General features: G+C 41.9%; 1 protein-coding gene across 7 annotated transcripts in view; it reads right to left on the bottom strand.

The window, feature by feature from the left end:
* mast4 (microtubule associated serine/threonine kinase family member 4) overlaps positions 1–10,603 on the bottom strand; it is a 69,781-nt gene extending 59,178 nt beyond the window's left edge. For all 7 annotated transcript variants that reach the window (XM_060050356.1, XM_060050353.1, XM_060050351.1 and 4 more), the window contains exon 1: positions 10,075–10,603. In XM_060050356.1, coding sequence (XP_059906339.1) covers positions 10,075–10,290 — 216 coding nt within the window. In that variant the 5' untranslated portion in view covers positions 10,291–10,603. The remainder of the gene's footprint in view (positions 1–10,074) is intronic.
* Between the last annotated feature and the right edge of the window lie 4,814 nt (positions 10,604–15,417).

Raw genomic sequence — 15,417 nt, forward strand, 5'->3', positions numbered from 1 at the left:
TTCAGGAATCCCTCTGCCCTCTGTTTTCTTACGGCCAGGGGTTTTCAAACCAAACACATTTCTGAACTACAGGCCTGATGTCATGGATAGACGATGGGGGTTACATCATGTGTGAGAAAAAGGACGTTTTACAAGATACAACATGGTAAACAGCTTAATGATTTGCAGTTAAAACAAACCGATTGAGGCAAGCCTCACGTAAACAGCCAGGCCTGGCGGGGCTGTCTGAGAGTGGATTCTGTTGCACAACTGGGGAATGTTTCCTTCCACTTCAAGTACCCAAATGAACAACTACTAATATCACAACTACACTGCCCAGACCTTTCTGCCTCAGCTCTTACGGTGTGGTCTACATCGGTGACACACCGGTGCCATACACATAGGTGTCATTATGTCCCGGAAACCGCATGCGAGAAGGGAATGAGACAAGAAAGAAAATCACACACAAGATAAAAAACAATGCAATGCATTTATAGGCTCCTCAAACATCGTCATGCGTGTCCGGGGCCTATAGTCGCAGGGCATATAGACAGTAAGGGATACAGTATGTTCTACATGCGACAGTCACACACCCGCCAATACAAAGGAAGACGGATCGGATTCATGCAAGCGTGTCAAGACCAGGACATGACGGTGAATACCGTAACGTGTCAAGACGTTGACGTAGTGAATGCAGCTGAAGCATGAAAACGACAGCTTCTCCAGACCAACATGACAAAGATAAATGCACACTTCAATCCTGTATTTAACACTTATGCAAACTAACGTCGTTTCCTGTAAATCTTGCCAAGGAGATACGGGGCAAAATCTGTCCAGACGTGTATAGTGTACGGCAATGGACATTAAAAGACAAACCCTTGCCCTTTTCTCTTAAACAGCATGCCCTGTTCCTCGTACAGACACGAAAACATAAACGCCCAGTGTTGGCAGCCCCTACAGCGGCCTCGCCGTGTCCCCAAACAAACGCTACCACAGTCTGAAGGGCCTTCGCTCGTCCTCCACACCTCTCTCTCCCCCTCTCTCTCCCCCTCTCGCTCTGTTTCACACGGTGACGCCAGCGACACGCTCTTGTTGTGACAGCAAAGAGGAAGGAGCTGATAGACTGGGATGGGCATTAGACATATGTATAAAATAGAGATGGAGACACAACTGACGAGTATCCGCCATCATTATCATCAATTAGAATATTTTAGCTTGAGATAAACACATGGAACGGAATCTGATTTAGAGCCAATGGAGGTTGGGGATGGAAGTCAAGACTAGGCGCAAAGAAGCTGTCAAAACAAAGAAGCTTGGTTATAAACACGCAATGATGGCCACCGCATTATAATGATGACCAGTCATTACTGGTGTTAGCAGTCAGATTGAGATACCATAATAGACATCCAATCCTTATTTTAACAACCGTCAACATTCACCTTAGCCTTCTACAAACTGTACACTGACTAAGCAGCATTCAGCATCTTATTATTTAAATGGTCACAAACAATAATAACAGACTAAGAGCCCTAAACTCAAACCTGACCCTGGATTCATATGTGGTCCGGACCCTGGCTTTGTGTTTGCAGAGACAATATGCACTATGACCAGGTAGAGCGCCTATACAAATAAGATAACAACCAAACCGTTGTTATTTCTGAATCTTCAGAATTACATTAGAAAATATGTTCAGAACAGAGAAATTACAAGGGACGGAAATGTTTTGATGGTGGAAAACTGCTAAGCTTACACCAGCCAACGGCTCTGCGATAGCATGCCGCAACTTCCCACAATCATAAGGGCTTGAGTCTAAAGCGCTTTTCCTGTGGCATATCATGAGCAAACAAACATCACTCTCCTGCTATATTTCAGAGGCTGACATCCAAGAAGTTAAACCAAACAAGACTTTCCCATGACGTAAAATAAAAAAATCTCTCTCTCTTTCCCCCCCCCCCCCCCCTCTCTCCCCCTCCCCAGTTCATGCCTGGCTTGTGGACAGAATTCAGTATGTCTGTCTGTCTGTGGACACGTGTTCCCTCAATGGTTTTCAGCTCTGGCCCAATCGAAGGCCAGAGACAAATGTAGCCTTCTATGTGGAACTGGACCGTCCCCGATATCCTATTGGACAAAACCAGGGATAACAGTTGGCCTAAAACATGCATCCCTCGCACAAAACAGAGGCACTCACCCCTTACACAATGGTTGTTTTGGTTGTTTTTATATACGGAAATGTGATTCCAAAATTAGTAAGTTGACGTGTTTAATGGGAACAGTTAGGAGTTAACAATAACAACCTGACCCCGATCAAAAGTCACATGTTTTTATTATAATATTATACATTTAATATATATTATTATTATATATATTTAATAATACACGTACATGTTATGTAAAACGCTTTCGATCAGGACGCATCAATGCGAGAGGGACAAGACTGAGGCCAAAGGCAGGTGAGCTCCTGCGACTCCTCCCCCCACATCTCTAGACGCCTGCTCCAGAGTACAGAGGTCTAGGAATGTTTGGCTGATACCGTGTTCTGTTGACAGGTCACGTCAGCGGTCTACTGCCCCCCTGCTGCTGATCAAAGCAATGAGGTGAAGTTCATTACAGTGAGACGATAACAGAGGCACGTAAACAGAGCACCTACAATCTATTGACAAAATAGCCAATCCTTAACCCGACGCTAAGCAGTTAACGATGATATCGTCAACCCTTAGAACCGCAAGAACCTAGACATCCGGGTTGGGTGAGTTCGGACAGAATGGGTTTGTTAAGAATCAGTCATTTAATTTTCCCAAGAATTTGAGATTTTTGTTAGGCCTAGATTTTTACTAGACATGACTAATTTGATTTTGCCTCAGTGGAAGATATGGGTTTGGATTAAATCAGATAATCAAGTCCAATTTGTGTTCAACAACCAGCTGGTTGTTGAACACAAATTGGACATTACAAATACAACATCCAAGAGCTAGATTTTCAATACTGACATGAGGACTTTAACACAATATTAAAGCTTGAATAAAATGTCAATGGTCTTGTGTTGCTTGGATGAACACAATGACAATTTGCCCCTCTATGCTTCCCAGATAAAACATAGTTCATTAGCATTTTCTGAATCACCTCGAGCTCAATGCAATGCAGCTGTTTACATTATAAAGCTTTCTGATTAACTTGATCGTATAGGAAGGATCCCTCCTCATTAAACCTGGTTCAACATTTGAATGTAAATGAGAGAATTAGATCACTGTCTGATTACAGCCAACCTTGTTCAAACGTCATTGATGGCCAGTCTCTAGCCTCATCTTTATATTCTTTTATGATTCACTGATCCACTGAGGCCATGTTGTCAAGTCCCTTGGTCGTAATTCTAAGCTATAGGCTTTTGTGTCAATGTCCCTCCATGGTGTCATGTATCCTTGCGTGCTCCCTGTTGATGTGTTTGTGTTGGGTGCTGAGTGGAAGATAAGTTCATTTGGAGTTTGGGTTAATGTGTGGGTGAGGCTCCTGCTGAGCGGAGAGACAGTTGGCAGGTGAAGTGCAGAAGTGGACCACACCCTTCTGGCCTCTTTCTGCTCAGCCACAAGGCTGGTGAGTTCATGGGTGTTTTGGTCCTCCTAAATTTAGTTTTGGTTCAGTTAAATGCCAATTAAATTACTTGTCGTGTACATGAACACCTGTTTAGAAGTCTGTGGATGGCTGAATTCCCCTATGCAGGCCGAGACACTGTGTACATTGCCCCATTTTTAAACATCAATGTGTTTGCAGAGCCAAATGACGTTTGGCTGTGTTATTGTTATTTAATAGGTCAATACATTTCCAAAAATATATAATTCCATACTGTGGAACTAGAAGTGCACATACAGCACGTACATACATACTGTCAAATAAGCACATTCTATAGTTATGGACACAACATGTGTTGCCCACTCAGATGTACACACCAATGGAAACAATCATGCAGACAGCAGCAGGGCTGAGATGGGGCTACTCTTTCAAACCCCAGAATAGCTACCGTGCATTCAAGCAGTGGTAATATATATGAGAGAGAGAGAGAGAGAGAGAGAGAGCGAGAGAGAGAGAGAGAGACCACCAACAAGTCACGCAGCCTGGTCACTTTAGTAGGGTTGACCTTTAGGCTAATGGGCTGCTTGGTAAGTAAACAAAAACACACTCAAGTCATAGACTAATGAGTGTGGAATGTGGATATCTAATGTTGTCGGTAGACTCAGGCAGTTTGATCAAGCCATTTCAATAAAAAGACAGACAGAAGGCTACTCTACATCCGCAATCAATATCAGGTATTGAATCATTAAAAAATAAAGTGCACAAATAAAAATAAAGAACTAACTTCTGAAGACTGAATTACCTAAACACGTTTGCCCCTCTACAATATAAGTTCAAAACAGAAAAAGGCTGCCAAGATAAGATAAGACATCAAAAAGTTATGCAAAGTCCAGCTACTCATCTGTCCACCTTAATGGACAGATTCACACATAAATAATTATTTCTCCTAACCTAACGATGCATCTACGTTTTTAAAAGACAGAAACACAACGATCGATAATCAACCAGAGCTCACTGTTCTGGGAAGGCTACTGGGCTGAATGGGCCGTAGTACAGTGAGGTGGTCCGGCTATAAGCTTTAACGTCATAGTTCACTTCATAAATGACAGACCTCCCGCCTATCACAGATTAAACCCTTCTTTAAACCAACGGTCTCTCTGGTCAGAAATATCTGTGGGCCCATCAGCCCAGCTCTGAGGAATGCTGTCCAGAGAGAAAGCATTAATTTGTGGAGGTCAGCCGGGAAGCAGAGCAGGTCAAGAGTTTGACTCAAAACAGGAAGCTGCGCAGGACAGGAAGTAATGATCCAACAATTAGCCTTGGTACCAGGAATGATTTTCGTATGATAGAGAAGGAAACCCTCAGGGAAACAGAGAGCTACAAAAGATTACCCGTCCTCTGGGTTCTTTTCAGTTGGAAGGGGGAATGGTGATATGAATCAGGAGAGCAATATCAACTGAAAAATAGGACACTTAACATTCCCACTTATGTATAAAAAGTGTAATAAAAAACTACTTATTTGTGTTGTTTGTAAACTAAACACCAATACCTGCCCCCTTCAGTTATAGTTTGAGCAGAGTTAACAATGAGTCAGACAGCATCTGACTAAACTAAATGTTCCACAAAATAAATGCAGTTTATTGCAGTGAAAAGCCTGCATTGAACAAAACAAATGTGGAACTTTAAATAACCTCACAAGACAAGAGAGAGAAACCACGCTCATACCTACAGTCAAGTAGCACAACATGGTTCATAATTCCCTTCCTAAATATCAACACATTATGCTATGTCATCAAACTTGAAAAACAGAAATTTGCTCACGCGGAAGAATCATTATAAACCACTCCCATGTCTTTGGCATGTTTATTCCTGCAAAATACAATATTAATCAACAAAGAAAGGAACCCATATGGTCTGCTACAGACATACAAGTCAATGAAACTTGTGTGGCTTCCAACATCTGATGGAAAAACTACATATCACAGTGAGTGCAAACAACAGGTCTAGTGGGGACACGGATGTTATGTTAACATTGGTGCCTGGAATGGAGAAGTAATATAATGAAATGGTGGAGGCATTTCAATTCTGCAAATATTTTACAATTTTAAAATTACGTGCAGCGAAGTGCAGGCTGAAACTTACACTTCAAAAACAAACTGGCCAAATATATGACGCATAAAGTATATATAATATGACACAATAGTGTTAGATATTCTGAATCATGCCTTTGCTTGAGTTGGCATATAAACCAGTTTTTGTGTATGCTTGAAAGTCTAGATCATTGTAATTCGGACAAAACATAAGACATTAGAAAAATATTCTTTATTTTAGCAGTTATTAAAAAAGGTACTCGCTGTAAGTATCTGAAATGGCGCCTCATTACTGGCACCTTTGGCCGCTAACTGAACTGCAGCCTCTAGCACTTGAGCATGAGCTCCGTGGGTTGAGAAACAATGACAGATATAAACAATCATTAGACACTTGTGCCATTAAGACATCACCACCTTCCTTTAAATTTAAACCTGTTGATATAATGTCAATTTAAAGTGATTTATGCAAGTAAAGATCCTATACGTAGTACACTTGAAATATTATGCAGCTGGTGGGATACAACAAATTGTGGGGGAAATGTTTCATATGACTATTTAAAGCTGGGTCTCTTTCAACATGCAAGGGGATCTGATCCAGAGCGGATGAAGGTCTTAAATATCTTCAGCGTTCAGCTCCTGAACTCTGACCTTCACAAGCATACAGAAACGGTTCCCTCGCTCTCGCTCGCTCGCCCTCTCCCAGGGTCAACTGCACTGGGGCCAAACCAGTTTAAGTCATGACCTTGTCCCCCAACATCTGTGTGCTCTTACCCTCCCCAGATTCCAGTCCCCACTCTATCACTATGCCCTTGAGAGAGACACACATACCGCATCCAAATTCTGTGTGATTGAAAACTTTTCTTCGACCACCACAACCAGGTGGTAAAGCTGATCCCTATTACACTGTTATCTTCATGATAACATAAGGATGTGTTCTCACTCTTAACGACAATGTTGTGACTACGATTTCTCAGCAGTAGCTACCACAGAGACACTGCATAACACCCATGTTGTTCTCAAAGGGGAATTAGGCTTCCTGTATCGACTTGATCTAATGATGGATAAACAACTTCACCATTTCCTCGTTCCAAAAAATTATAACAGCCGGTACTTTTCTTTCAAATAGATGTGTGTTGCACTTATCTGTTATGTATGGCTGTCACTGTCATTACAACTGCATTACTGAGAGCTGATGTTGGTTATAGCAAAGAACCCAGGCAGGTCAAAGCCTGAGATGGATAGGTTAGTACTTTTTAGTATTCTTATAGCTTTTCCGCCCTGTTGGTTTTCTGAAATATATCCGTTATTCAGATATTAATATTTTTCTTTTCTCCTTGCTATTCTCACTGTACAAAGTTGGTCTCAAATGGTTGGTTCTTATATCAAATCAAACTGTATTTTTGCAATTTTCATGTAAACGTGCAGAAATACAGTTTGATATAAGAACCAACCACTTGAAACCAACTTTGTACAGTACCAGGATCCTGAAGTAAGGTCATTGAAACACACACACACACACACACACACACACACACACACACACACACACACACACACACACACACACACACACACACACACACACACACACACACACACACACACACACACACACACACACACACACTCACACTCACACAACACAGTCAGAAGTCAACATTAGCTCCTTGGATGCATGGGCCGACCGTGGGAGTGAGAAGAGCCTTAATAACCAGATTCTAGTAATCCTCTTAACCCGAAAGCCCCGTGCCGACACTGTTTGCCTATTTAGTCTGCTTCACTCACCCTTAAAACTAATTGAGTCTTAGCCAAAGGAGCAGTTTTGGGACATTTGAGTACTGACAGTTAAACATTATCAAAGGGAAGAAACACATTGATATCCACGGGGCCGGATCCAAACTGTCATTGGGTTCGGGTTAGACGCTCCTAAAGCGTTTCCACACTGAATAGCAGAACCCCAACTGGTGCCAGCCAGGTATGGATTGCCAGCTTTGGTGGTTTAAGCAGGAAGGAAGGATGTAATGCTGGTCAGTGACCGGAGCCCAGCAGCTCCACCCACTCCCGTTCGATCCCCTGGTCAATGAACTGAACTGGGAGCGACGGTCCGAGTATCTGTGCACTGTCACACAGGACGGCTGCAGCCACTTACATCACTCATGATAATGTTGGTGTGTTTTATGACCAACAAATCTCCTGGGAGGGTAGGCGGTTGTACCACATCAGCTGGGCAGGCATATTTACATTACAAATCAGAAACAAACATGTCAGACTACTCTCACGTAGGGCTGGGCGAATTTTGATCTTTTCCATAATCGAGCAGCAGTACTTTCACGTTCATCATCCATCGCTTTTTCCGAATTCCAATTATCAGATGTAGCTTATTTTTTTAACTGCTATTTTTTTTATTACTAAGGGAATAAAGAAATGAGAATACAGCATTTGGATCAATGTCCTCCAGCAGGGAAATTATTCAAAATCAAAGTAATCTATTGACATTTTATGTGAGCATGATGGAGACCCACTGCACATGCAAGCAATAAACTAGTTTGATAAGAAATATCTACGATGTTGGTCTACCGTGTTTGCTTGCTGTAATACTGGTTTTGTGACGTATAATCCATCAGCATTGAAATCAAAAAGGCACATAGTATGTATATATATATATATATATATATATATATATATAGTACTTAGATAGTATATATATAGCGCACTTATACGGAAGTGTATCGCTGAGTTCTGCAGTGAAGACACACAGACAGACTCTCCCACACGGACTCTCTCCCACACAGACTAACACACACACACACACACACACACACACACACACACACACACACACACACACACACACACACACACACACACACACACACACACACACACACACACACACACACACACACACACACACACAGCTAAGTCAGTACCTTGTAACTGAGCTCTTCAATACTAGATGGTGATGTCAGAGATAAGTCTTACCTTCTTCGGCCAATAGCATTTAGAATTACATTGAGGGGCCTTTTCAGGCCTCCTGTGATAGGAGGATTGTGCATAGCTTACTCTACCGTCTGGTCCCCTGGAGACTAGGATAGCAGGTCATTTCAATTCTACTACTTACTTGAACCAGGATTAAATTGGTTTAAAAGTAATTAGAATCAATGTGGTGGGATTCATCAACCAAGAGCAGGGTTAGCCTTAGTGAAATTAAGTTTCCTAAGTGAGGCAAAGCCTAATGTAACAGTAAGATATTTTGCGCGTGTCCCTATCCTGTTTAAACCTACATTTCCAGCAGAAACACAGCAAAAGGTGGGACATATGCAGATTTGAACAGAAAAAAATCCAGATTTACTTGTTATAATAATAGTGGATGTTATGTTATGGCTGAATTTTACGCAAGACTTTATGCAACATTACCTAAAGGAAATAACTTGTAATATCAGTGCTGGCAAATAAGCCATTTAATGATAGCTAATAAGTAAGCACCAAAATCCAACCACAACAGTTTGCTCCAAACCACAACAGTTTGCCCCAATGTGTTCCACCAATAAAGACCAAACACATCCAAGGTGACTCACACCATTGCTTTTGCCAAAACACGTTCATTTGTTTACCCACACACACGCACCATACAGTTAGTAGGAAGATTCCACAACTATGCAACGCACCATCACCCACCCACACACACACACACACACACACACACACACACACACACACACACACACACACACACACACACACACACACACACACACACACACACACACACACACACACACACACACACACACACACACACACACACACACACACACACAATGCATAATATACAGGGTGTTAGTTTGACTTTAAAACTGTAAACACACCTTCGCCCTAGGCAGCCAATGTAGTTGGTTTCCAACCAGCGACTATTGGAGGAGTCTGCATGCTACCTGAAATCTGTGCTCTCATACAGGCGTTCTGGATAATGTTGCTGGCTGCCAGATGAGCGCAAAAACATGTGACGGTGTTGCCCCAAGTCTGCTATGGTGATGACCTGCAGGGTACGGGTTCACTCGTAAAGCTCCGAGTTAAATCTTTAGATACATATGACTAGTCAGTCGGGCTTTTTTAGGTTGGCGATAGGACACTTGTCTTCGATGTAAAATAATGAAGAAAATAAATAGAGCTGAAAATATGCTTCTAGATACTTCAGGCATTTCAGTCTAGACCATGATGATCAAAACCAAAACCAAAACATGCCAATGTTATTCAGCAGTAGATCTCACACACACACACACACACACACACACACACACACACACACACACACACACACACACACACACACACACACACACACACACACACACACACACACACACACACACACACACACACACACACACACTTCGTCGAGTAAAGCAATGTTGATGCCATTTCTTAAGGCGATAGCTACCTTTTCGCCTGCATCTTCTTCATCTCTGCTGTATAATTCTTCGTTTTCTTCTGTTTCATCTGAATCGGTTCCTCCTCTAGTCCGGGTCGAGCGTCGGCTCTCACAGTACGAGGAGTACTGGTACACTTTGCTGGTGCTTTCCCCTTCTGACATGGTGTCGGACCCCGAGGAAGTCGGACTGATACGGACGCCGATGCCCCCAAAAAGTTCCATCATATTATAACATAAGGCCGGAGTAAGATAGAAAACTAATAAAGCAAAAATGTGTCGGAAGACCTGGTGTACAGATATACATTCAATTGAGGTGTACTGCACCTGTCCTGAAAAGGCATCATGTTAAACGCGAATATGAACAGTTCTGGTTTGTCGTCAAGCAAAAGTCCTTCATAGCAGTACGTCTCCGTAAATCGATGTGTAAAGGTGACATTTTATCGTCGTTTGTTGTACGGGACAGCAAACACATGATGTTGGCCGGTGAGCCCAGGAGCCTCTGGTTCAATTGAGCGCAAGTGTCATTTGCCTAGAAGTTCGGACTGCTTTACGTACTCACTGGAAACACGCGCACGCTGTGACCACGCCCACACAACAAGAGGCTGACCATACAAGAGGAAGACAGCTTGGGCGTAAACTGAGGGAGGGTCCTTATTTTTAGCGTTATCCCGGTCTAATGCTCCCGGCAATGCTTTGTTTCCGGTCTTTAATTTCGTATAAACGTTGTACACCAGTTCACAAAACCCCGGATTGAGAATAAGAATATGAAAAGAATAACGACAATGAAAAAGAGAAGGAATATGGAGTTTTGACTAATGATTTGACAAAGCAAAATCCGAAAAATGTAATGGAAACAAACGATTGAAACGAATATCCGTCTAGTGAAAGTCTAGTTTTGACTAATTTTGACTAATGATTTGACAAAGCAAAATCCGAAAAATGTAATGGAAACAAACGATTGAAACGAATATCCGTCTAGTGAAAGTCCCCCCCCCCCCCCCCCCCCCCCCCCCCTCTCTCTCTCTCTCTCTCTCTCTCTCTCTCTCTCTCTCTCTCTCTCTCTCTCTCTCTCTCTCTCTCTCTCTCTCTCTCTCTCTCTCTCTCTGGTGGGATACAATAATTGTAATGTGCCTGCTATTCAAACTAAACATAGGAATTGATTTTTATATTATGTGTTCGTTATTCACTTTATATTTGTTCCCTCAACGTTTTAACTTGTTTTAATGAAGGCTTATAATGTATGCAGGTCCACTGATATAGTGTAGTGGACAGTTCCATGGAGGTAGTTTCAATGGATGGATGTCATTTGAATAAAGCATTAACTAATAATACAGGTAAGATGACTCTAGACCAACAAATCTTTTGTCAATGGTCTGCTCTCCTACTGGTTGTGATAGATGATGTTCATATGAATGCATTACATTATTTATGAGTCAGTTAACTAAATAAAAGTCTCAATGTCATTCAAAATGTTGACACCTGGATAATAGATTAGCGTGCCCAGTGTTTGCAATCAGTCATGTGGATTTGCCAATTGGCAAAACGTAGAGGTGCCAAAATTCACTGGCTGAGTGCAGGGGTGGGCCAAAGAACAACCAGGAGTTCTGATATGTTCATAAATGAAAGGCAATGTGAGCTGGCACGCAGAGCGTATATGTCTTTCCTCTTTCCATGCAAAACATTGCATGGAATATAGCCTTAGAGGAATAGATGGATTTGAGTAGATTTTGCAAAGTGAATTTATAAATAAATCGTGTTCAAAATGACTGCGGGCAGAGAGACATTACTTGTACTTAAATCACGACCAATCACCGACCGTTTTACAGGGATGGTGCTAGAAAATCAGACCTGTGTCGAACCAAAAATGATTGAAAATGGGATTTAAAATTGCCCAGTGATCTTAAATGTAAGAATAATGATGAATAAGTACAAATAATGATTCAACCCCAAACTTGTACTGTGAGTCACTATGCTGTCAGCCAATGAGAATTGAGGCTTGAGGTTCTTCACGATGCTGCTCCAGTATCGGTCTATTCAATTACAATTATGGTTAGTCCAACCAAATTGTGGCCATTTTTTTGTGTCTATATAAATAGTGTGTGTGTCCGTGTGTGCGTGTGTGTGCTCCATGCCCAGGGGTGCTCTCTTTAAGAGATGGCCCCTGTTAAATAGACAAATCTACAATAGAGCTCTCTATGACCCTCACCTCGAGGATATTCAGATAGAACCGGAAATGCTATTCTGGTGGAAATCTGGGCTATTTCTAAATCCAACCTAACCTTGTAAAACATTAGCCCCACTTATAACGAACAGCCTGTGGTACATGTATTCATAGAGTCTGAGGCGGTGGTTTGCTTGGCGGTCAACAGGCCTATGTGGTTTGATTTCTCGATCTTGTCTTTATTACCCAAATATTTATGTACACACAGGAATTTGACCTTGTTAAGGTGAACAAATTGAACAAACACATTTACTATTTGACAGTGGTAGTAACTTATAGACAGGACAATCTACAACCAACGGACACAAATGTGGAAACATCCCTCTGAGTGCGGTCTGGTCTGCCTGTGAATCTTCGGCGGCCGGAGGTGTTTCGAGGAACATGATGTCACGTGTTGGCTGAGTGCCCGCAGGCTTTTCTCTTCCTGCTATTCTTAGTGTCAGCGCCGGGTTGACTCAGTATCGACATTGACTCTACGGTGTCGTCCTGAACCCTGGGCCTTCCTTGTGTCATTGAGTGGACAAAGGGTCGCACAGGGGCTCGCCGTGTTGACCGCAGTGCATTTCCTTTTTAAGAGGCTACTTCACCTTGAATTACAGCCGACATCCCTTTGGGGAACATGGTCATTTTCTGCATGATCTTTGTCTGCCCACTCTGACGATGATGCCCATAGAAACTACAAATCGACAAAAAGTCGATTTTAAGTGTAAATTCAGACGTCACTTGGCGCAAAACAACGCAAACTCAAGTTTTCCTTGAGTTGACGCAGGCTGACTGTTGGGATTTCTGGCACAGAACAGAGGCCTGTTCCAGAATGTCCCATTTCCGAGATGTATGAAAGAATCGTAGCGTAATTTACGATTAATGTTTTGTTACTGGGACAAATCTTACACACAGCCTGCTAGATGGCAGGATATGTGTGTGAGTATGAGTGCAGGGTGACTATGCTTCTCGACCCATTTGCTTATCAGATAATGAGGGTATTGTTCTCCGGAGACAGACGCTCCCCCTGCCACCCCTATCCTGTACCCGGTTCTTGGGAAGAGCCCGGCTACAAGGAGCTTGTCGGGACCGGAGCCGCGGTGGAAACGTCTCTAGCAGATGCGCAGGGAGGACTGTTTTCAGAAGTTGTGTAATGAGTGTGTGGGGCTGCATGACATTTGTACAATGGGATTGGAGGGAAGAGTGCCCTTCTGCCAAAAGAGGATGGACCTCACCCTCACCTTCCTGAAGGACCAAGTGTGTGTGTGTGTGTGTGGGGGGAAGGCAGGGGGAGGCGGAGATGTTTTAACCGTTTAAACGGAGTGCGACGACACAATGTTTTATTTGTGGTTTAATCTTTTTGCATTGCATGTTCTGGTGCATTATTTTGTCCCATTAATAAGTCCTACAAAGACTCCTGTGGGGAACTGTTTCATGCTAGTATGAGAAGCTACTATCAGTTGGTGCTACAGTGGAGACATTTCTGAAGACATTTAGCTAAATGAACATGGCACATGGTATATCTCCAGGTCCCATTTTAGTGTTTCTGGAGATGTGGAGTGAAGTCCTGTAGACGTGGATGAACATTCCACTTCAGGGTGAACCAGGCTAAAACTGGCTCCTGATTTGCCGGCTCCTTATTCTCATTTCTGTTCAACCTTAAAAGACTGCATTCACATATCAGGCCGTTCGGTCAATGCATGTTAGAAGAAGGCATTGTTTGCTTCTCTGCTACGGCCAAAAATGTTAAAATAAATAAAAAATAAATTGTCCAAAAAATTGGACAATGGAGTATGAGACAGACAAATATATAATACTCATATATATATAATCCCGAATAAAAACACAAACTGTTTACATTTTGTTTATGATAACTATTGGAACATATATATAGCACATCAGACTGGTTTAGGACTGGACTGGCCTGTTTCATACCCTATTTCAATTTTTTTTTAAAGTTTGGATAATAAATAAATGAAAATGAAAATGGAGAATAAATACTGTCTTTATTTGATTTCTTGTGACAGGCACGTTTAAATTGGAGCAGAAGGTTCAAGGATCGAAAAAAACAGACCGACCACAAGATGGCGATGTTTGTTTAAATAATTAATGCGGCCTACTTGATATTCATTTAGTTTGAACAAGTAGCAAAGTATTGCTGAGAAAAAGCTAAATGACTACCGCCTACAGGAAGATGTCTTCAAACATGCGCCGGGGGTGTTAATGGAAATCTCAGTGGGTCGGATGCATTTGCATGTAGAACGAAAACAAAAAGTGATTATCTCAGCATTTCTCTGCGTCTTCTATATGCACCAACCTCAGTCCACGCACGTCCATGGCGGTCAGCGTTTGGCCTACTACATGCACGACGTGAACGCGCAGTTGCACTCTCTGTGCGGCCGTGACGTCCTTTCTCGTTCAGTTCCCGCACAGCGTCTATAAATGAGGTTGCACGGGGTCAATGACCGACCTATAGCGTTGACAACAATCATCCGCACAACATAAGACTGACCTAATACATGGCAATTGTAGTTGACATGAAGTCAACCCATAATTGCCAGAGAGGTAAACTGCTTAGTTTTAATTGCTGGTACAAGTAGGCCTACTGTTTGTCTGTTGAGTTATTGTTGAACCATATGGGTTTTTTCTTGCCGTGATTAAAGATTATGATCAATCGAAAGGAATGAACCACCCCGTTTTTACTTTGAACTGCATGAAAACCAAAATGCCATCTAGCACAACCCCAATCTCAGAGAAAGATAAGCACGTGCAAAGATGGCAAAAATCCCCATTCCGTCCGTTATTACTCAGCACCGTCATCATTTCTATGATCTATATATAATATCAGAAGTTATATTAGATATAGTCAAAATTGTATTCACTACGGCACACATGTATTGTTTCTATTTGTTTTTAGGAGAGGTTAGGTTGTCAACATGTTTTATTTATGTTATATACATGTTATTTTGATTATATATATATATAGAACAAAATCTGTTTTATATATATAAAACACACATATATATAAAATCGAAATTATTATTATAATATAGGCCTATATATAGTTAATAATATAATCATAATATTGGATTTATGCGAGGAGCTATAGCTCCTCGCATAAATCCATCAATTAATGGGGATGATCATAG

The sequence above is a fragment of the Gadus macrocephalus genome, chromosome 4, assembly GCF_031168955.1.
Source record: "Gadus macrocephalus chromosome 4, ASM3116895v1".
In the NCBI taxonomy this organism is placed as follows: Eukaryota; Metazoa; Chordata; class Actinopteri; order Gadiformes; family Gadidae; genus Gadus; species Gadus macrocephalus.